This window comes from Indicator indicator, chromosome 1, assembly GCF_027791375.1.
Source record: "Indicator indicator isolate 239-I01 chromosome 1, UM_Iind_1.1, whole genome shotgun sequence".
Lineage (NCBI taxonomy): Eukaryota > Metazoa > Chordata > Aves > Piciformes > Indicatoridae > Indicator > Indicator indicator.
In genome coordinates, this window is record NC_072010.1 from 112,948,070 (window position 1) to 112,972,098 (window position 24,029).

Here is a 24,029-nt window from a genome sequence, read left to right on the forward strand (position 1 = left end):
CTCTTGTTCAAGCTAAGGCTAGCCTTAAAGAGCATTAGAAAATGCTGAGACACCTCAGCCAGCTAAATGTACCAATAAGCAACAATGGAGACATTTACTTCAAAGTCTGACCCAGCTGAAAGACTAAGACCACTTCAGCACTAGCTGTACATGGGGTTCAAAAGGTATATACATATATATATATATATATATATATATATATATAGTTAGGAGCAAGATAACTACTGACTGAAGATCTAATAAAATAAATATACTGCAAAAATCTGTCTTCTGCAGTTCTGTCAGTGGTTGGTTGTATTAGACCTTATTAACTCTTACTTTGTTTCCTCTGATCTCCTTGGCAAACATTGAAGCTAAAACAAACATAAGGAAAAAATAAGCAGTTAGGTACAAAGTTTCAGAATAAGTGTCAAACTAACACAGGATTCACGTAGTTTAGGTGTGTGTGTGTACACATGCAAAAGAGCATCACTTATTTTCAAGGCTGCATTACATCATGAGTGAAATAAGATTTACTTATGCTTTTATACACTTTCCTTGCTTCATTTATCAAGAACCTAATACAAGTTGAGTGATAGAAGATAATCATGGTTCTAGATAATGTTTTCACTTAGTGTTCCAACTTCTTACATTGGTTTAAAGTGTTAGTGTCCCCTGTTTGAGCCATGCACACAGTGAAAATTAATAGCACAGCTGAACAGAAAAATGCATTTTTGCTCTCAGATAACAGCAGTAGGAAGCTGCATGCTTTGAAGGAAGAAAGTTCCTTCTATACTGGTGACTTGCAGAAGACTCATGGTAATGGAGAATGTTAGCTAAACAGATTTGAGCTAGGGTAGAACTGAGGTTAAGAGGGGAAGTGAAAGTCCACAGCACAGGAAGGTCTTACTGGAAAGATATTAAAGACCATATTACATTAACAAGATACAGAAAGTTCCTCAATCATTTGAATGGCACAATAGTATGAGCTCATGGTCTCTAGATTTACTAGGTTTACTGCCTTGCTGCTAAAACAAAGTAGAAAAATGAACCTAAGAACTCTTGCTGTCAGTACCATATTCTTCCCCTCCGGCATCTTTGCCAGTTCTGAAGGTTTTGCCTGTATTTCAATTAAATAACTTTAAATGTGGATTTAAGACTTCTAAGAGTACCGCAGACACCACAGACAGTGCTCAGTCTCAATGAAGTAAAAAATAGAAGATAAATGCAAAGGTGACTATTGGTAAGGGCTGTAGAAGAGAGGACTAATAAGGAACACCAGATTTTTTTCTCCCTTTAATTTCTTATGGTTAAAAAAAACAATAGCAAATGGTTTTGCCTGTACACATTCCTGACATTTGTAATTGAGGCAGGGCAGACAAATTTAGTATATCAAAACTGCCTCTTTAAAAGCTGCTGATGGGAATAATCTGCTCAAGTGGATCCACGAAAATACTCTGAAGTCACAGAAGCTTCTCAGACCATTTATGCTGAGGTACAAAAGATCTTTAAGTTCTAGTTGCAGAATTATTTGAAAGTGTACACTAATTTACTTCTCAAATACATTACATTTCTTTATCTTCCACAGGCTTAGAAATCAGTAAATTGTGTGTCAGAACTGGATGACTTGTCTTTTTCGTGCTTGATTCTTCTGAACCATTTCCATAGAAACTTTGGCTTCATACAAAGGAATTGGTTCATCCAGCTGAGGCCTAAAATGGAACAATATGTTAGAGGTGTCTGGTGAGCATGCTCAGACAAACAAATATTGTGGGACTACTGCTAGAGACTTTACTTTCACTATGTAAACTCTACTCCTTAAATAGAAGTTTTATAGCTTTGCTGGGTTCATGGAATAAGAGAAGAGCCCTAAAGCAAACAGGAAACAGAAGTTAATTAAAAGACATCCTTCTTACAGGGAAGGGAAAAAAAAAAAAATCAATCACAGATTCATTGAATGGTTGGTGGTGAGGCTTTTGCTCAATAGCAATACAGGATCCTGCACTGAGAGAGAATCTTCCATTCCCAACTTATTATGGGAGTCTTCATATCTAGTAGAGCTATCATTCTTCTCGGAGCATTAAACAGATCTATCATTTTTTCAGGCTTTCACCTGAGAAACACCATTTCTCAATCAGACACTGCTGAGCAGCCAGATATATGTTTGCTCTTTCTCCATGAAGGAAAGAATGTGCTGACTCTGTTAAATTTTGTCAAAACAGCTCAATTGTGGGGTTGACCAAATTTCCTTGTGCTTAGCCTGCTATATTACAAACAGAAATAGAACATAAACTGCTCCATAAAAATTATGTGAGGCATCTTTTCCTGAGCATCCTACTATAAATTTGCAGCACAACGTTGACAAGAGTTTTCTACTTCTAATTCTGAATTTAAAAAAAAAAAGAAAGTAAAAAGAAAAATAGTATTTCTCACCTGAAAATGCTACTTGATAATTTCTCCATTATATCTTCTAAGATGGGTATCTAAGAGGACCGTCAAGGTAAGAATGTATCTACAGATAAATGTTCTGATTTTCATGTTTGCTGGCAAGAGCCCTGTATGCATACAAAACCAGCCAAAATGAAAGCAAATTGAAAATGAACCTTAATTCCAATCTTTAGGTCAGATTTATGCACTTCTTTATATATGAGAAACTTCCTTTCCTGAAACAGTATGCAGAAATGAAATAAGGAAAAAAAAGAATTTTGAAAAATAAAGCAAAAGGGTTAAGACTGACAAATGTAGCCTACACTAACACATTAATCAGTCAGAATGGCAATTTCCCATTTTGTGCAGAATGAAGATGACAGACTTTGTCACCAGTTACCAGCCCTATTATTCAAATAGACATCTGAGGTAAAAAACAAAATAAAGTTGGGAACACAGCAGAGTCTGTAAATTCTTGGAGCACCACTGTGCATCTGTGAGGGATCGTGAGTTAATGACTAGCATTCATGATAATGCAACAGATGAGGCTGTATTTAGTCTTTATAGGAAATTAAAAAAAAAAAAACATTCCTTCCTTCATTTTAAGAGCAATCTGGTTAATGTTTGAAGCTCAAGCTGTATCTTCACATGATATTAATTCCATATGCTCAAGAATGTCACAAAATACACAGATCCAAAAGCCAAGCCAATGCAAAACAAAAAAAAACAGATTTTTCCTTTCAACTCTAAAGCCCATTGTGACAAAACATACTGTTATTATTAAAGATACCCTAGGGGATGACAGAAGAATTCTTACCATTTAGTCTGATTACTTTTCATGTGGGTAACTACTCAATTAAGTGTTCAACAAAAATATCAAACTATAAATCCCATTCATGATAACCTGCATCCTATAAATATTTCCTTAGTGCACCTGACTTTGCCTAATCTGCTTTGCAGTTTAGGGGAGGAGGGGAGAACTTCCTTGCAAGTGCAGTTAGTTGTTTCACAAATATGACTTAGTCTTCACCTGCCTCTGCTCTGCTGCTAAACTGCAAAAGTGATTCAGCAGATCTCATAATCTGCAGTGCAGTACAGAACAGGACAGGGAGGGTCCTTAAAGACATAAACAGGCAAACCTTTGATTACATGAGGTGATCCACTGAAAACTGCTATGTCAGTAGAAAGCTTGGAGTCCAGCTGCCTAAGATCAAATGTAGGTAATGCAAATTAAGGGAGGCATTCCTCTTCCTACACCCACATCTTTGCTCAATAAATGTTATGTACATAATGTTGCAAAGAAGGAAAAAGTTATGAAACCAAAATATGTTAACTTTTATAGTTAAACTGATTGCATCAAGATTGACAGATAATTCATCTACTGGCCAAAAGAACAAAAAAAAAAAAATTCCCAAATGTCATGTGCATAACAAAATCCTTATTGAACTCAAATCTTCAATTAATTGGTTCAACCCTGAGCCAAATTACTGCATTTCATCCAGAATGTGTATTTTGTATTTCAGCACTGCTTTTAAAGAAGCATGTAGAGATATATTTTTAGAAGGAATGCAGAGAATAGCTTAAAACATGAGTATATGTTATATTTTAGCTACACTGTATGTTTAACTGTGCTGACCTTTAAGTCTGTGGTTACGTGACTTAAGAGAAACTATTACTTGGTTTCTTGGTTATATTTCTGTCCATTCATATTAGCAGTCAGTATTCAAAATCACCATCAAAAGGATATAGAGATACTTCCCTTGCTGTATATTGGACAAGTTCCATATCTCATCATTAAGAAAGGAGACTGTGGCTCCTTTAAGAAACAAGGAATGACTGTCTGGAGGATCCAGCTTGAAGAAATCGAAGAAAAATGTTATTTAGTTACACTTTCCTATACAGAAATAAAGGCTAAATAGTTAATTTTATGCAGATGGTTAAAAAAAACCCAAACAACAAAAACCCACCTCTTGCCCATTCTTAAAGCTTAGCAAACTTGTAATATTTGTAGCTTTAAAGGATACTTTTCTGCCTCATTAAATATCCAGAGACAAATAAAACAGGTCCTTTAAAATTTGTCCCTACAGCCAAGCCATTGATATAACTGACTACTATCTCAGAGAAAACATCCTGAAAATTGTCCCACCCGCTCCCCCAAATCCATTCATTACTCTTCCCATTACATACTTCCCACTTTCTGGATGTGAAATTTCAAGCGAAAACTGGTATTATTTAACAGTGGGGAACCATTAGGCCATGACAGAAGCTCACAGACACATAAATATATATATACTGTGTTGGTAAATTAGTTTGTACCATGGTATCTTTACCTGAAGATTTTTTTCTGTGGTTATCCAGTGTCCCCCAACACCAAGAAGAGTAATTATATCATGCTTATGAGGCAGCAAATGTGGTTTTGAAGTTGATTCATCCTCAGCACTGTACAATTTCACTGGAGAGGAAGCAGAAGGGAGAACAAATTCATCTAAATTCAAAAGCAAATTCTGTTCAGAAGAAATGTTCCTCTCTTGCTGTACTCAAAACCACGTATCTTGGAATTCTTTACAGTCCTATGTCTTCAGATACAAGTGAGTTGCAATATATGCATATGGACACACACAATGGAAGACAGCTGTCTGGAACTCAATTATGCTGTTAATCACATGAGAATATCTGAAGTAGAAGATTTAGGAAATGCAATATATATTTATCACATTTTAATGGAGTGCTAAGAAATTCTTCCATTGTTTCAGCTAAAAATAGTAACTTCAGTTTCCACCTGTCACAAGTGTTTTAGGATACAGGTTGACAGCAATGGAGATTATAGCATAACTTTCATATTAAAAGAAGGTGGCATAAACAATGACATCACAGCTCTATCCCTTAAACACATTTTTTTTAATACTCAGTTTTAAGAGGACAATTTCAGACAAATTTAGCAGATGACTAACAGTATCAGATGCTTCTACTAGAGGGTGATATGAAGAGATCATAGAGAGATCTTGCCTAAGGACATTTACTGAATAAATATATATACATAATATACATGCATGGAAACAAGCAACTAATTTTAATCATTTGAGGTCATGCAGCCTCCATCTATATTACTTGCAAATAATGCTAATAAAACCCTCTCTGAAGATCAGATTTTCATTGGTTATGTACCTCCAGCATCTAGAACAATATCCACTCCCAGGCCACCTGTTTCTTCCAAGCAGCTTTCTGCTACATCTATCTTTCCATTTGACACATCTATCACTCGAGCTAGAAAGAGCAGTACATTTGGTTAATTACAATAAAAATGTTGAGTTTCGGTTCAGAACAGAAGAGAAAGAAGCTAACTTTTGAAAATACTACAAGCAAGTTTGCAGCAAAGGCAAAATACTAGCCAATTTTTAATTTTTTTTTAACCTTTTGCAATAGATCAACACCAAAAAATATGTACTAGCTTAATTCAGAAATAAAACTCCCAAGCCTTTTTGGGACAGAAAGGATAAAGTAAGCCACTATAATTATCATAAATCCTTCTGAAAGTTCATTCTTTGCTATTCTTTTCCAAAAGCGCCTTTGAAAATAGCAAGTTCTAGAGTTATTATAGCAATGTTATAGAAGCAAAAGAATGTGCACAAAAGATAAGCAGGTATCCTATTTTGTGCCTCCCAACTTGCAAATTATCTATCAAATAACCATAGCAGTAATGCTTTAGGAGAACTTTCCAAGTCTTTCCTTACTCTACATAAAAACCACCACTTCCTCTTTCTTCCACATCATAGAGGAAAATAAAAATCTATTCTCTCTGGCATGGATTCCTGTCTCCCAGTGCAACTCAGAAGTAAATACATAAAAACATAATAAACTCACTCACTTACATGACACTGACTTGACTTTTCTTATGATTCCAGCAAGTCTTTTTTTTTTTTTCTTTAATATCCATCTTTTCTTTAAAATAATGCTTAGTTATATTGTTACTTATCTCAAAGCATGGATAAACTTACTAAAGTATGACATTCTACTAAAGTATGACATTCTACTAAAGTATGACATTCTGCCTGATGTTTTTTTAACCTCTAAATGGATCTCTAGGTCATTAAGCAAATATTTAGATGGAAATATTTCTTAAAGTCCCTAATACTTATTCTTCTCATATATATGTGATACCCTGATATGAACGGTTATAAAGATAAACCACAGAATCAGGAATAACTAGGGCAGAAAAGCAGCAGCTAAGGCTTTTAGTTTTGTTTCATATTTCTGAGGTAGAAAAAAACATTAGAAACTAAACAGGCCAAAGACTTCTCAGCAAATTATAATGAAAATAATGTCAGATATATTTGGAGGCACAATTCCAATGTGCAATGGATGAAACTCAAATCTGCAATGTGTACTTACCCACTAAAGGCTGCCGTATACCGTCTTGAATTTAATCACAGGGGATGGGAAGGAAGAAGAGATATTGCAAGAAACTGGTCATTAAGAAGAACATTAACTAAAGTATTCATGTAATGCTTTGGAGTTTTAGGTAGGTAGTTTTTTTATTTTTTTGCTTTGCTTTGTTTTGCTTGGGTGGGTTTTTTTTGTACATTTGTTTGTTCTTCCTTCCAATCACATCATGAGATGCATTCAATTTCTTAGGTCAACCATTCAAATTTTTCACTGAAGACAAATTATCTGGCTAAAGAGAACACACATGGTCATAATTCAAGAAAGATGTCACATTAATTTAATAATGATAGCCACATTCCTTGCATGCAAATAAACCCCCATAATATCCTTCTCTTATTAGTTTCTTCAGTCAAGAAGTTAAAAGGTTTTTTTTCTTATCATAGCAATTTGACATGGTATGAAGTTTCTGCAAAAAGTTTCACTTTGAGAATAATTCTGATTTAATAGACTCAAATCCTGACTACCAAGGAGAAATGCAATAGTTTGGTTTAATCATTGTGTTTATTTTCTGATTTCTGTTTAGCAAAATATTGTAAATTAATCCCAAACATTTGTAAATGAGTTCAGTTTCTCCTTCTGTGACTTGCACAGATTCTAAAATAACATTATTCTGACTGCCAAAAAGGCTTCAATTTCTCTCTTTTGTTGTTGGTGAGAAGTAGAAATATCAGTATTCTAACTTGCTACCAGAGTTCACTTTCACACAGTTTCACTGAAGACATGCAAAGACCCCATCCTGTTGGTCTAAATATGACTCCTTAAACATTAACAGGAATTTCTACTTCAGGCACCTGAATCATATTTATTTAAAAAAAAAATCCAAAACACAACGCTCCACAAAACCCGAAATGCAAAAACAGTGTCTTTTTGCTTTCACACTCTGAAGTATCTCTTTTTAATGCTGCACCCTGGTTGTATCACTTTATTTCAAGTAAAGTTGCAATTAAAACCTTTTTCTTTAATGTTTATGTTCCACAAACATTTGCAAAACTGGTAACTCCTACTGTTGCAAAACAAGCACATAGATGTGCTACAGAAGTGATGATTCCTTCGACCATTTTAATGAAGCAGCTAGTTATGTTATACATTGATAACACAGACTGCCGCTCATTGACAACTGATAGATCTTGCTAAAAACTGAACAAACAAAAAAACCCCACTGAGCAAACACAAAACTGAAAAAGCCTCCACCCAGAGTCATTCGAAGCCAGCTTAGATACAGCTAGCTAGACTTTGGTTATTTAGAGCATTTGTTTTGTATTAACATTCCTGTAACTTAAAAATGACAGCAAAAAGTAAATATTACAAGCAACCCAAAGTCCTATTATATGTATGGACAGGACTGTGACAATAAAATCAATTGCAAAGTCATTTCTTAGCTAATAAAGTTTTTATATCATTAGTGAAATGTACCCATAAAATATTACAAAGCAAAGTTTTAGGTTTTTTGCATTTACTCTTTCACCCTGTAACAGCTGGCATAACAAACCTCCACATATCAACCGCATTCACAAAAATGCTTTAAGTTCTGATCTCTGTAATCTCTACTCTTAGAGTAAAAAAGACTTCTGAAATACAAAAAGGCAAAAAATAGTTTTTTTTTTTTTTTTTTTTTTTTTTTTGTGAAGTAGAAAAAAAAGAGGGGAAAAAAGAAGAAAAGAAGTAAAATAAAAATCTGGGGAAAGAAGTCTTAAGGCCTTAAAAGAAACTATTATATTCCCAACACAAAATTTTGTAGTTCCTTATTGAAGATCATTAAGGCCAGACAGCAAACGTGTCTCTCTCCCTGCTCTTATGTAACAACCTCTGCACAATACTCCACTTCCTGCTGCATTATCAGCTTTCCAAATACTTCTAAATACTCAGTAGGCTGGAAGTGAATCATTCCACCACGCTGCAGATGTGTGTGAACACGCAGCCCAAGAACGCACATGCACACTGTGTTGTTTCTATGCTTCCACTGCCAGTTCTGTTCTCCAGAGCCAAAAAGGAATTGACAAGAACTCATTTCTCTCCATGCCTAAGGAGCAGCTCTCTGGCTTATTTCATCCCTCTGCTAGCTTACTACGCTTGAGCCAGCAGGAAGAACAGAAGGATAATAATGTGTGCACCTGCACATCAGCAACGCCTGGTTTTAGAGCGTCACTAAGAACGATTTGAAAACTGCTCTAGTTCTCCATTTGGAAAGCCAAGATTGCTAACAATATTACCATGGTAAACAACAAAGGAGTCAGTCAGGGACAGTTAACCTTGACATTATCTTTCTAATCACATTTCATCCTAACCCATATATATTTGTATTTATTTCAGATGTGATAACTGACTACAACAATGCTTTTTCCCCACAAAGGCATTCTTGCAAGAGACACAGCTACTCTTACGTATACTGCCTTACATGACAACAAAAATCACACTAAAAAAACCAAACTTGGTGATTATTCTGTGTCAGTCTTTGCATTTTGAGGAGGGAATAGTTATCATGAACTAGTTTAACCTTTTAGTCACTATACAGCAAAGGTCATGGACTACAATAAGACTGGACTTTGCAGTGCCATCCATTTTAAAACTGCCTGAATAAATAAATATTCTACTTTCCTCCAGTGTGTGGCATGGAAATAAGAAAAAGCTTGCTCAGGAAAGGTGCTAGTAGCTTCTCCATGGACTGTGGTCCAAATGACCCTGTTACTTTGAGGGAACAGCACCCCCCAGACTTAAGTGTCACGGAGAAGAAATGGAACAAGTCATAGATGAATGTATGCATATTCTAATGCAAAACTTCTTTATAAAATAGGAAAATGCAGAGCCTTTGAATGTCCAGCTATAGTTATAGAATCATAGAATTGCTTGTGTTGGAAAAGACCTCTTAAGATCACGTCCAACAGTACTTGGAACTGAGCTGCCACATATCTTGATAAAATACTATTAGCAGTAATTTGAGTCTGATGAATACTTGGTCTCAAGTATATGATTACATCTGAACTCTGTCTCAGGTACCTAGATTACACATTGTGATACTGGTGATTCAGTAATGCTTTCTTCATGTTCACAAGCAATAATTTTGTAAAACGAAAAGACTTCTTGAATACTTAGGATAAAAGACAGCACTCAAGCACTATTATGTGAGATAGAAAGTACTGACAATCATTACAATATAAATGAAGAATTAAAATGCCATTAAATACGCCTAAACCAGAAATTAAATACCTATGGAGTACAGACTAAAATTTAAAACTGTTTAATTAGACAGTTTATTAATTTGCATTTCAGTTTTCAACTACTGAAACAAGTCTCCAGACTAAAAAGAAAAAAAAATATTTTGAGACATTCTTTAGTATAAACTTTAGCACTGAAGAATATAACTTACCCACAGCAGGTCTAAGCCTCTCCAGGTACTGCTTATCTTCAAGACTGTATGCAGTGGAGATTACTTTAGCTCCTCTGTGCTGTGCTAACTGAATAGCTATTGTACCAGATGGCTGCAGAAGAAGAAAGGCAGATGAATTTACTTACAGCAACAACTTGATGGTGCTTAAGAAAAATGATATTGCAGAGGACATTCAGGTGAAGTCAGGGTAGTATCCAAAAATGAACTTACTTCTCCAATAAAGCATATCTGAACCAAGAATTTGAATTTTCACAGATCTGCTTTAGTTCCAAGTGAGGCCAAAAAAGTCTTTTCATTGACTGGGAAGCCCTGACCAAACTTTTAGTAATTAAATAGTTCTTATCTTCAACAAAATAGCTCAGATTCTACTTTAAGGAATGCAAGTACTGTAACTGCAACTGTAACTTGTAACTTTGGGCTTGCTTGCTTGTTGGAGGAAGGAAAGGCTACCAAGGAAAATTTCCAGCCCATTTAATGAATCTTTGCTGAGGCAAGCTCCACATCATTAGCAATAAAGATTGCAGTAATGCAAATTATATTATTTATATCTAAAAGAAGTTAAAGAGCAGTGGTGGGAAAGGAATAAAAAAAAAATTAAGACACTTTACTCCAGTTATACCTGAGGGCTTAAGGTAAAACTATGCCAATATGAAGCACCAGAACAGAACTCTCTCTCTTCACTTCCCACACATGTAAGGACTGTATTCTTGGCTCAGTCCCTTATGTGGGAGGACCTTTCCTATTAATACATTAAGTTAAGGGTGCTGCCAGGAATGAAATACAAGGCTCAATAAGTTTAATATATTGTAAGGAATCCAATTATTCTGGTGATACATCAGCTATTTATGGCAGAGGTAATCTTTCTGTTTTGAAATTGTAATTATTGCACAGTTGTTACCTACACTTGCTCCATCCATTACAAGGACAGTTTTTCCAGGAGAGACTTGGGAAAGGTAGTGTAAAGCTGTGTAGGCTCGGACACCATCGCGAACAGTCCCAGCTGCTTCAACCCAGCAAACCTTTTCTGGTTTACGAACTAAGTTTGGAGAAAAAAAAACAAACAGGAAAAACACCCAGCAAGTCCCTGACATTTAACTCAGAATCTTTTTTTTCAGACTTCATCAATTTCGAAAACATGAAAGAAAAATCACACAAGTCAAATCACTTACATATCTAATTATGATTTATTTCACAAAGACAGTTGATACTGAGGCTTGTGGCAGGGCTAGGTCAACCTCATGGACTCAGAGTGAAAAACTCAATTGTTACTCCAAGAATAATCAGTCTGCTTCTGCGGCACTCTTGTGATCAAGTTCAAATACAGTATTTGAACAGGGAAAAAGAAAGAAATGCACTTCCTACCACAGCTCCTGACAGAAATGATCTGAGAAGGCCTCTTCACAAAGGTAATTTGGATGCAGAGAACATACAATCCAAGTTACAACCCATGAGTTCCTGATTTTGCCTCTCTATAGGTTAGAATCTCTGCCCTGGTAAGGCCTCATCTGGAGTACTGTGTCCAGTTCTGGTCTCCCTGGTTCAAGGACAGGGAACTGCTTGAGAGGGTACAGCAAAGGACTATGAAGATAATTAGGGGACTAGATCATCTAGATCTCTTTACTTTAGGGGTAGTAGAGCACTGGAACAGGCTGCCCAGAGAGGTGGTAGAGTTTCCATCTCCAGATTCATTCAAAACCTGCATGGATGCAGACCTGTGCAACCTGCTCTGGCAGCGGGGTTGGACTAGATGGTCTCCATAGGTCCCTTCCAAACCCTATCATTCCACAATGCTGTGTGATTTCATACTCCACTGCGTACAAGCAGCTTCTGGAGGTTATAAAACATTTTAAGAGAGATAAAGGTCAAGATATCATTATTTGTCACCTCTGTTTTCTGTTGTCTCTACTTATGAGATGCTTTAGAATTTTCCCATTCTGTCTACATTCTTTAAAGCTGGGGGGGGTTAATGTTAATGAAGTACTCTATTAACTGGAAATCACAAATTCAAACACTATTTTTGATGTAAGCAATTTACATGATTTAGCAGAGACCTTGAAAATCATCATAGCCCAGCTCAGAGTCTAGCATAGAATTGAACGCCTGAAGTGCAGGCCTCTTGAGGCAGGCTGGAAAGTAGAAAAACTGGAAAAGTTTAAGCCTAAGAATTGGCAATTTAACCTGAATCAGAGAAGCTATAAAACAACATAAGCAATGAGATCACCTGGGATCATTTGTCATTGTGCTGGAAAAAAGTTGTAGGCATCATTACCAAGATCACCACTTTGTGCACCAGTTCATACTAAGCACAGAGCAAGCTACTCAAAGTTGGAAATATTTTCTGCCTATAGTTAGTGTAAATAGTGATAAGACAGCACAGGCTTCTAGATTTCATTTTGCCTGATTTGTACTTTTAAGTGTTAAAAGAAACATTTTTTCATCTCCAGACGCCCGTGGCTTATTTTGGAAAAAACTCATAGCTAGTCAGGAAGATACCACATTCAAACGACTCGACATAATTACTTGTTTACTTCTCATGTATTAAAAAAACCAAACCAAATCAAACCAAAACCAAAACATGGAGAGAATAATTTGCACAATAAAAGTAGGGATTTGGTTTTGGTATAGACAAATTTAAAGGACCTCATAATTACACAAGTTGAATTCATAGACAGTCAAAGAAACAGTACAAACTATTTTGGGCATAAATATAGCTTGCTCAAATTGACACAACAAGCTCAGAAGCAGCACAGATATCACCGAATTTAGTATTCTAAACATTAAAGCACTCTATGCCCAGAAAGGGGAAATTGGAAACTTGCAATAATTGAAAATGATGTTTCAATACTGAACTTTCTCTGTATGCCCTGAAAATTCTTTTTTCCAGCTTCTAGTCTGCTAATTTTATCCCATCTGTTAGTCTGGTCACAAGTGATGTTCCTGTATTGAATCAAAGTGAGGAAAAAAAGCAGATTTCTCCTTATTAAATTTTGTGACAAATGAGGTGAGGAAAAAGTAGAAAGACAGTGAATCAACAGAAAGGGAAGTTAGAAGGAAGGAAACTTTTTTTTAAAAAGGGAAAAAAAAAGAAGTAATCTTCTGTGTTTTGGGCAAAACATTAACCCTTTAAACAGTGACATCAAAGAAAAAGCCCTTAAAAGTACATAGTATACAAAGCTTCTATGAACAGGTTTAGTTGACCAAATGTTGATATACAGAATAAGTTTGCCCAGAGGTCCAAGGTGATTATCTTCCTATTAGAAAAGCTAAACTGAAGTCTAAAGATACAGTAAATGTAAACATGACCAAAATATATGAACTACATACCCAAATAATGCTCATGAACTAGAACAGCTTCACAAACACCAGACTCTTCAGAATCCAGGGGTAAAATTCCTGAAAACACAGTTGAACACAGACCTTTAATTTCAAACAAGCATACCTAAAAACCAAAACACGCTCCTACTGAAATTGCAAGTCCCACTTTGTCGGTGGTTCAGCCAGCCTTGTCAGTTTTATGACAGGTTCAGAAAATCTGGCAATGTAACAGCCTGTAATCAATATGGGCACAGCACACAAGATGGTAAAGGAGCTCGAAACAGCATTTTGGGGTTGTGGAGAGAAAAAATGGGGACACTACTGAGTGATTTTTGCTACTGACATTGTTAACTTTTGCCAGGTTATGTCTGAACTCATTTCACACTGCCCTCACTCTGATGAGTGCTCCTGTTTCTACTCTGGACCATAGCTAAACACAGAAGAAAATGGAGCTCTCCTATTGCAGATGGGCACAGACCAAATAACACTACAGCTACTTCTAGTTCTTCCATCCTGATGCCTGTAGATGTGTTGCTAGCAAAGGCAGCAAAAAGGGACAGAAAAAAGCAGAGGAAGAACCAGCAAGAATGCATAAATTTTAAAAAGCTGGAGTGGAAATGAGGAATCAAAGATAAAAAAAATTTGACCCACCCATGCAAGACTGAGAAAGCAACACAAAACAGGCAGAAGTAAAGCAAACAGCAACAACAAACAAACAAAAAAGCATCCTGGTTGTAATAGAGCTTTTTAACTCTGCTGATCAAAGGACACTGGTGAGCAGTAGGTTCTGGCATCTGATTAGTCTTCTGAACACATGTACCCTCTGACTTTGGTAAAGCAGTATTATCTTCTGTCTCCCAGCCAAATCTTATACTCCACTTTGAAGCAAGGGCTTTGGCTTAAAACCCACAGCAAATTTGGCTGCTATTTCTAGCCTTTCACAATTCTCATCTGCAGATGTCTCAAGGGTTTATCTACAGAATAACAATACAAAGTCTAAAGTAGGTCTCTACAGCAACTATGATGCAATTAGGAAATAATGCAAGAAGTGCACGAATCTCACAACAGAACAGTTTCTTACAACATCACTATCAATTCTGTCTTACTTTCCTAACTTAAGGCATCTTCTAATCCTTCAATATAGCATACAAAAAATAAGGAAGCATGAAAGAATGTCCCTATCCTAAAGCATAATTCAGATTTTGATCATACAATATTACATTTCAAATGTTAAGAAAATTTCTATTACAGTAAATTAAAATAAGCCTTGGCACCCAAACCAACTTGCATCCTAACATCTTACTATAGAAAAAGCAACACACAGAATGAAGACATTCTTTTCTTGACAAACACAAAAGTTCAGGAACAATCACGTTATCTCCTAACACTCAAGACAGCCTCCAAGGAGTCGCTATACATTGCTGTCAATTGGTATTGATTTCAGGGTCTCTAAAATCACTCACAAAACCATGACCCTTATATACTGAGGGAAAGACAAAAAGAACCTTAAAGATCCCCACCCTGTAGTATACCTCATAATGCTTATGGAAGTTCCAACATGGAGGTATATACCTTTATTTTATATGTTATACACATCAAGCATTTGACACAAGTAAAAAAAGTCAGATTTTTCACCTTACTTGTCAGAAATACTCTATATAGCACAGGGCTTTCGTGCATTAATTACTTAGGTACTGAGTGACAAAGCACATGGAAGAATCAACACGCAAACTAGATAATCATTAATACATCTAAGCAGGCATGTTTGTATTTAGGTTTATGTTTCTAAGAATTTGTGGCTAATTTAACTCTCAGAATATTTTTTCCTGTCCTTATTTTAATGAGGAACATGGCATAATTGATTGCTAAAAGATTATGAGAGCAACAAATAAAACAGATTAACTTTGAAAGGAAATCAAGAATGTATCTCAGAAGATTTTGGGCTGGTCTGAGGTTTTACTACTGTATTTCTCTTAACCAAACAAATTATTATGTATAAGAGAATACACCGTATAAAGAAAGAATTCTCCTTTGGAAGATTAAAGAAGGATCAGAAAAACTTTAAAAGTGAGAAACAGTTCTTGATACAATTTTAGGTATAGACAAATGATTTAACACAACAAATACTTCCAGAAAGCACAGTACTACTCTTACATTAAAAAGAATACATTCATAAATAAGGACCATATTATTACTGTTAAACTCAATAAGAGTATATACCAGGACTATACTCGTTGATAGAAGGACTGGCATTTTGTAAAATTAAAGAAATGTTTTTTTGGCAATTGCATATTTTGGGACAATTTGATGTTAACAAACACACAGGCAACCCAACAATTTGTCAAGAGTGCATTTTCTTTTAAATCTCCTTATTCATTAACTATGTATAAACTCATAGGAATAGTAACTTTGAAGTGTGTTTATTAGAAAAGATTTACCATTACAGAGATATTTCACTCCTATATTTTGTCATTATGGCCTCTGTATTGTATGCATAATGTTGTACAGCTGTTTGAAAATGAATGCTGTGAGCTTTCAGTAAAGTAGGTTTTCTTTCAAAAGAAGCTAAAAATATTTAACACTCTTTTCTTCACCTCCCTATTTCTATATGTGTAATAATGGCTTTTCTGTACCTGCATTCACAAACATCCAGTATTCAAGAATAAAAACCACAGAAAACAGAAGTCTCAGAGAAAATGAATCTGCCTCTTTCATGACCCAAGTAGGATTGCATTCCCTTAACACCAAACTTCCCGTGAAGCAGGCTCAGCTGATTCAAACTATTTGAATGAATCCTAATTCCTGCAGCCACTTAGAATGTTACTTAGACCTCTCGGGTCCACTTATGTGTATTCAGAGATGTGTGGGTTTTTTTTTTTCTTTTCCCCAACTACATACTGAAACTGCATTTCTTCAGCTACAACAGAAGGTGATTGAAACACAAAGACTATATTTAGCCATTCACCAGATGCGGCATAGGTCAGTAAAATGCTTAACCAAATGAGTAATACTGTTTGCAATAATGATACTACTCATAGTTCAATGTTAATCCATACGCAAGATCAGAAAACACCTGGTCATAACTGTTGAACTTACTCAAAGAAAAACCACTTCTGTACCCCATAAAATGAAATATTAACTTAATTTACTGTAAGGATCACAGCTTCTGTGGCCAATAAACAATAACCATATCTTATTCCATTAGATTTAAGCTAATCATATAAAAGGTTCGCCAAAGTTTTACTAGCAAAAGAAAAGCCCCCAGCACCTTCTGTGTGTTTTTTAATCCCAAGTCTGTTTTAAGCAACAAACAAAAGAAGTATAATAATTACTGCTTGTCTTTCTGATTGGCTTATCTGACAATAATGTCACAGCAGGATCATAAAACACAGACTCTCTGTGGTTGAGTTAGAGGGGAAACAAGTCGGCTTTGAAGAACTCTAATGTGCAGTAAAAATGAAGATTCTGGAAAATTAGCGTCTTGATCAGTGTTTCCTTTTAAATGTGGACTTGCATTCAGCAAAGCACCTCAGAATGTGTATTGCTTTTAGCAACTCAGAAAACAGTAGAACGAACTGGTGAACCAACTTGGATGTTTAAATAAGAGCCACTCAATTTCTTTGCTCAAACAGAAGATGTCACTTAGAAGAAACTGAACAGTCTTCAGTATGCTTGAAGAAGATTTTAATAACTAGCAGTTAAAAGTATATTTTCATATCATCCTCAAGAAGGCAGGAAACATAAGCATAGACACTGAAACTCACATAAATCGAGACATATGTATTAACTACATCAAGATAGTGTTATAAATACAAATAATTGTGTACGTATTCAGATGATTGCCCTTAGAGCACTCATTTCACGTGACTAATTGGATCCAGGCGTCTACTGTTAAAGATTTGGTGAATGCAGCAGGACAACGACAGATTACACTAGCTGGGGACCTCAATTTCCATTCTTATTACCAAAACACTTCCATAAGAGAAAACTTTTGGTATAGAATTCTAATTTGTAAGAATTTATTCATGTGACACCAGTTTATTCTTTGCAAATATATCTCTAATTGTATCTTTAGCAATGATTATAACTTCAGCCATTTGTTTCGAAAAGATTACTAATTATGTTAGTTGATAAGGCAAACAAGCATTAACTTACCTACCACTTCATCATCTGGCTGAAAAAAGGTCACCTTTCTTCCAACTCAAAAAGGAAATATGAAAAAGAGGAAAGAAGACATGAAGATAAATGTTTATAGCAGAAACTGAACATGCATTTGAAAGCACTAGCTCACAAAATAAAAATATATCCTGATAGTGATTTTTTTTTTCCTGTTTAATGTGCACATACCAAACCAAGATGTTTAATTCACTTAACTTTGGCACCCCATCCACAAACGTTAAATGCAAGTACACACACGTATATGTTTTCAAAAGATCCAGGCTTTAAACCACACATCAAAGGTGGATGTGTTGTTGAAATGCTGCTGAAATTTCTGAACGTTAAAATCATTGTCAAATGATTTTAACAAATTAATTAAAGATTGTTATAGCATGTGCAAGTAGTATCTTAAGATCTCATTAAATTTTATTTAGAATATTTCCATGCAATTTTTTCTTTAAAACTCTGAACAGATATACAGGAATTACAGTTTAGTTCCTTTTCTTACTTTCATTTCAGTATCAATTATTGACTCAGGGAAAACCTCATTAAGCAAGCAAATAGTTCCTACTATTAAAGGTTTACCACACAAACAGTATTTATTTGTTCTGGAAAACAAGACCTTACGTCTTATTCCAGACTCTCCCAAAGCAATTATAGTTACCTTCCAATACAACTCCAGAAATTTCTCGACCAACAGGTAGAAGCTCCTTCTCCAGTTTAATTTCTGAGAGAAACTAAATGAAAATAACAATTACAACATTCTTACTAAGGCTCAAAATCTGCAAATATATTATCATCATACAGTGTTTGGTATTCACAGTAAGAAAGGTGGGCCATTAGAAAAATGTTATCTGGGGGGAAAAAAAAAAGTACACACATTCCTCATTTCATATCAAAACCTTTGCACTGATTTCCTGTATTTAAATTTAGAAGCATAAAAAACCAAAAAAAATCCCAACAACAAACAAATATGAGAAAGATAAAACCAGAGAGTTATTATCAGGCAAGCAAAAATATCATTTCCAGTCAGTATGCAGAGGATGATAAAAGGAATTTACTGTAACAGAATTCACAAATGACAGCTGCTCTTTCTCCATAAATTAGGAACCAAATTATAGGTGCCTTTTATTTAAAGAGATATGTAAGAACACCACATCAATCTTGTGGCCTCTTTCTCAGCAGTAAAGCTGTATCTTCAGATGGTGTAAATGGAATTCTGCCTATTACCAGCTAAGGCCCTAGCTTAGATCTTCAATAGAAACCATAAACACCTCTAGCTTTTATTAAAAAATATAAGCAAATACCTTTGTATCTATCCAGCTCAGTGCACAGGCTCTAACTTGTACTTTCACATCATTGTCTCCTGGAGGAGGAAGGTTTTCCTAGGACAAATTTACAGATGTTACATTATACAATACAACATGAACGTGCTAGCAGATCCTCTGAATCTCTTGAAATCACTTTTCTACACTGCCTTTGTTTTAAATAGTTTTGTAGTTAAAAAAACTTTTTTTTTTTAATGAAAAGAAAACTGATATTGTAACGGATTTACAATGTCATTTAGAAAAAAAAAAGAAATATATATATTACTATTAGACCTTACTATACCTTAGCAGACACTGGCATTATTTTTCTGGGATTTTAGTGTGGGGTTTTTTTTTGTTGGTTGGTTTGTTTTCTGTGCATTAAGTATCACATCCTTACCTGAAAATTTTAGTATGTGATTACCCTACAAGTGTCTAACAAATGGAAGCAAATCTTTAATATCAACTCTATATTGCAAGAGTGATGGAGAATTTTAAGAGAATTTTCACATGAATGTCTGACAAACTTACTAAGTATTCAAATAGTGCACATGACATCAAATAAACAGACCTGATAAGAATTGGTGTTAAACCCTAGAAACGATGGATACCTTATATACAAAAGTAATCTACTAATGAAGCCTTCCCTTACTTTTTCAACTTTTATTTTTCAATTAACAGCTGAAATGATTTTAAGTAGTTTGGTACTGCTGCTTTAAACTATTTAATAAGCCAAGTTGAATTCTGGACTGCTGACTCCCCGTAACTGTAGAGTCAGCCCAGGTACTGGCAGCAAAATGACACATTTTCCATGGTACATTGTAGTTTGTGTTGTAGAGTTTGTTGGAGTTGAAACACTTACCAGAAAGCTATTGGAGAGCTTTGTTTCTATTTCTGAAGTTAAGAGATACATTCTTAAGTGTTTAACTGATTTTAAAAAGAAACCTTTTCCAAGGAACAGCTGTTGCTTTTCTGCTAGGGTTAGCAACTTGAACAGCAACTTCTGTAAAAGGAATGCTGAGCTGATCTTTTCCTCACCCCAGCTCAATTAAACACAGGCTGTTTCTTCAAAATTGCAAGGCGTTTTGCCAGTCAGACTGACCCCGGCTCCTCAAACAAACCAAAGTGGGCTCTCACTCTTTGTTTCACAAAACAGGAAAATTGTTAACTGCTGAGCTACATGAATACTGCATCTCTGGCTTAAAAAAACAAACAAAAAAAAACAAAACGAAAGGAAAAAAAAACCAACGAAAGAAAAAAAAAACCAACAACAACAACAAATGAGTTAGAATCCAAGGGATTTATGTAACATATGTAAATATAAGCCTATGTTGTCTTTTGGAACTATCATTTTGGTATGCATAGTTCAATGAGCCTAAGCACTGTTGCAACGCCCACAGTAAAACTGCTTTTCTTTATAAAAGAATGGAAGTTTTAAGAACAAAAAGAAACAATGAAATGTTTTTGCTGTTAACTGGTTCCTTCCTTCATAATTTAAGTATGTCATTATTAGGAACTGACCATGCACAACATAAAGAAGATTTGCTATGGAAATTCTTTGTCTAATCTATTGACTTTTCGTTATCTGCCTTCCATTTTATTAAGATTTCCTCAGCCAACTAGCTTTCCTTTTCCTCACTTTTTTCAACATTTATTTTTATTTGAGATGAGGGTTCCATACTGCTGGTCATTACATACACAAGCAGTTCCTGGCTGAATAGATTTAAATAGGTAAGTAGGCAGACAGTCTGTGCACTGGAGTACAGTTTCAAGATCTGCTTTAGCTTATCTAAGACTTTACCAGAGCTGTTTGGCTCACCTGTTACCAGTATCTACATATTCCCTTTCTCTTCTTTAGTGCTGGAGCTAGCAATCGTAGAGCCATCACGATCATACAAACCAGTTTGTAGCAGATGACTAGTTTCCACCTGGATAAATAAGCTGATCTCATCTCACCTTACAGTTGCATTACTCATAAAGAGAACAAAAATGCACCATTGAAAGGTGAACAAATCTTTTCAGCAAAAGTACAACTTCACTATTAGTTTAAGTAGATCTAGTAGAGATTTAAGAACACTGGTTCACAGCATCAAAATGATGTAAGCATTTTTCTACTGCTCAGACACCCCTAATGCATCAACATACTCACTGAGATCCAATATTATCCATATGCCACAAGCTCATGTGTACACTTATCCAATGCATGTTTACATTAAACTGACAAAGACTCTTTAGCACAATAGTTTCATCTGAATTTGACAGAAAAATAGTTGTCTTCCTGTTGTTCCTTTAGAGGTAAGAAAACAGGTAGCTAGACAAAGACTTATCAGTGTGTTGGAGAAAAAGGCTGAACTGTGATCTCAGTCCTCACTAAGAACAAAGAACTCATGAGAAGAAAGAAAATAACTGTAGGAACGCTCTAAACATGACAAATTTCTAAAGCTGTATTTCTAATTTATTTTTGGTAACCAGAACATCCAATGAGGAGATGTGAATCCATACAAAGCCAGAGTTCACTTGCTATGCCTGCAATCTTTTTTTCCTAAAAAATACAGACACCAAGACTGCACAGAGAAATCTAGCACTGGTCTTGCCAGGTGCTGCATGATGATGGTAAAATATACCTCCCCTACTTCTATTTACTTGTCTGTGTGTGCCACGACTAAACCAGTTCTTTATTTTTTAATCTACAAAAGAGTTACATGTTAAATTATCTTGTGGCATTCAGCCACACTCTCTTCTTCCATTGAATGATTAATAGTGCTATTATGATCCGAACTCACTCTTTCCTGGAAGACGAATGTAATTTCCTCTCCATGCGAATTTTGCTGACAATACAAGGCCTTCATAATGATCTGAGAAAAGACACAACAACTAAACTATAATGCACGCTCAGACAATGTCAGGGCAAAGGGCAATATAACTAGTGCAGGAATAAAAGGAACCTTACATAAGACTTCGCTAAAAATCTCAGCTTGGCTTATGATGTCCTCAACAATCAGGAGCCTTAAAAAAAAAAAAAAAGAAAGCCCCTCAAATTACAGGAAAAAGAAGAAAACCGTGCGGCCATTATATTGCTCCTGACAGCCAGCACTATCGCCTTACGGGACACACGAGGTTGAAGAGACTGCCCTGAGGCGCCTCTCCTTTCAGAAACGCAGAGCAGCGCCGCAGCCGGGGCCCGGCACAAACCCTATCAGCCCCAAGCTCGGCGGTGCCGGGCCACTTCGCCGGGCTTTCAGCGCGCTCTGGCCCCGGTACCCACATGTTCCCTTGACAGCAGCTGCCATGCTGCGGCCGCTTCCGTTAGTGCCACAGCCCACGCCACTGCTATTATTCCGGTGCTTTAACACACCGGAGAGCCGCTCAGCGAGGGAGCAGTGACCAATGCCTCACCAGTGCCCGCCTCTGCCTCCGCGCCGCGACAGCCGCGGCGCCGACGCAGCCCCTCAGCGTCTGCCGAGAATCACGCGCGGAGGAAACCTGAGCAGAGACGACACCATACCCAAGGTCACCAGAGGGAAGAGGCCCCGGCAGCCGGGACGACACACCGGCGGCCCACAGGAAGCACCGCCGCCACCGGTGGTTGCTATGACAAACCGCTACTTCCGCCGCGCTTCCACCTCGGCCATCCGGCAAGCACAGACACTACCCCCACGCCGCGTCTCAACCCCGACATCCTGGGAGGTCCCACGTGAGCTCATGATTGGTCACGGAGGCTGCCACTCGGAATAAAAGAGGAGGCAAGAGTGGCTAAAGAAGCTGTCGTTCATCATAAGAGAGGAGTCTGGAGCAAGTACCCCCTTATCCTCCCACGCCCCCGACAGAAGGGAGACTACGCGGCCCAGCAGGCTGTGCGGTGCCGCTCAGTGGGCTATAGCGTCCGGGGCGCAACGCCCAGAAGCTGCCCTGTGTGACCTCCCACGAGCGGGACCGGCAACTGAGGCGCTGCCAGAGGAGGGAGGAGAGTGTCCTTTCGCTTTAAATTACCCTTATGCAAAATAAAAGGGCCGCCTGCCCCCGTAGGCACATCCCGCTGAAGGTGAGGAGGGAGCTCAGATTCTCCCCCTCCTTCTCCCCCAGCTCTGCTCCCTGCCCGCTGACCCCCTCGGTATGAGAACGGGGCCTGACAGAGCCCGGATTGGCTGGAGAAGACTGGGTCCCCATATTGCTCCCGGTCTCTGATTGGTGGTACGCACTTGCCCGTCGCGCGAGGGGCGGGAGGGAGGCCGGCCTCAGCCGCGCGTCAGTACGGCGGCTGTGAGGCCGAGCGCGAGCCAGGGCTCCTCCCCTCGCCGCCCGCCAGACGGTGGCTGAGGAGGGAGCGGGAGGGGATGGTGCGTTTGGCGGAGGCGGTGGCGGACGCCGCTCCGGCTCCTCCATCCCCCCCGCCGTCGCCATGGGTGTGAGTAGGGCCCCCCGGGCCGCGCAGATATGAGGTACTACCCGGCGGCGGCGGGAGGGGACGGGGAGAATGAGGGGGACGGGACCCTCACTGGGAGGGGCGACGGGTCACACCAGGCCAACGACACCCGGCGGGCACCCGCGGGGACGGTCATCGACGTCTTTGCCCTGTGCTGCTGCTGTCGCCTCGCGTCTCCGCGTCTACCGGCGCCCGGGCGTGTCCTGGTGCCTGGGCCCGCTGACAGACGCTGAGTGCTGGGCACGGAGCGGGTCGCCCCGCTCCTCGTCATTTTCCTCACTAGCCGTGGTCGTCGCCAGCGTGGGCGGCCCAGGGATGGGCGCGGAGCCGGGAGGTGGGCGCCCGCGGGATGCTCCCCCCACGCGGGTCCGGCCCTGGCGGGTCGTGTGTGCGTGCCGGCTGCTGCGCGCTGTGGCGGGCACCGTTGCTTGCCGTCCTCGGGCTGGCCTTTTTTTGTTATTCTTTTAATTTTGCCTGGTGCTTCACTAGGGTGGATTTCGCAGCTACGGGTTTGTGGGTAGAGGAAAGCGGGGCAATGCGGCGCGGGGAGCGTCCCGGTTCGTGTGCTCTGGCTCGGTAATAGCACAGCCCT

General features: G+C 37.9%; 1 protein-coding gene across 1 annotated transcript; it reads right to left on the minus strand.

Annotated features, from left to right (window-relative positions):
* Positions 1 to 1,288: 1,288 nt before the first annotated feature.
* CRYZL1 (crystallin zeta like 1) lies at positions 1,289 to 21,863 on the minus strand. Its single transcript, XM_054382263.1, has 12 exons — positions 21,798 to 21,863; positions 19,015 to 19,092; positions 18,372 to 18,444; positions 17,705 to 17,749; positions 13,559 to 13,627; positions 11,137 to 11,270; positions 10,214 to 10,325; positions 5,572 to 5,670; positions 4,737 to 4,858; positions 4,154 to 4,259; positions 2,413 to 2,458; positions 1,289 to 1,691 (listed from the first exon to the last, which is right to left on the minus strand). The coding sequence occupies exons 1-12, from the start codon at positions 21,861 to 21,863 to the stop codon at positions 1,592 to 1,594; spliced, it is 1,050 nt and encodes a 349-aa protein (XP_054238238.1). The 3' UTR covers positions 1,289 to 1,591.
* Between the last annotated feature and the right edge of the window lie 2,166 nt (positions 21,864 to 24,029).

Excerpts from the sequence above, each read along its gene's own strand:
- CRYZL1 (XM_054382263.1), bottom strand. The coding sequence starts at position 21,863 with ATGAAGGCCTTGTATTGTCAGCAAAATTCGCATGGAGAGGAAATTACA. Across the intron at positions 19,093-21,797 it reads CATTCGTCTTCCAGGAAAGA|GAAAACCTTCCTCCTCCAGG; the intron begins GTGAGTTCGGAT and ends AATTTGTCCTAG. Across the intron at positions 5,671-10,213 it reads GAGGCTTAGACCTGCTGTGG|CTCGAGTGATAGATGTGTCA; the intron begins GTAAGTTATATT and ends TGCTCTTTCTAG.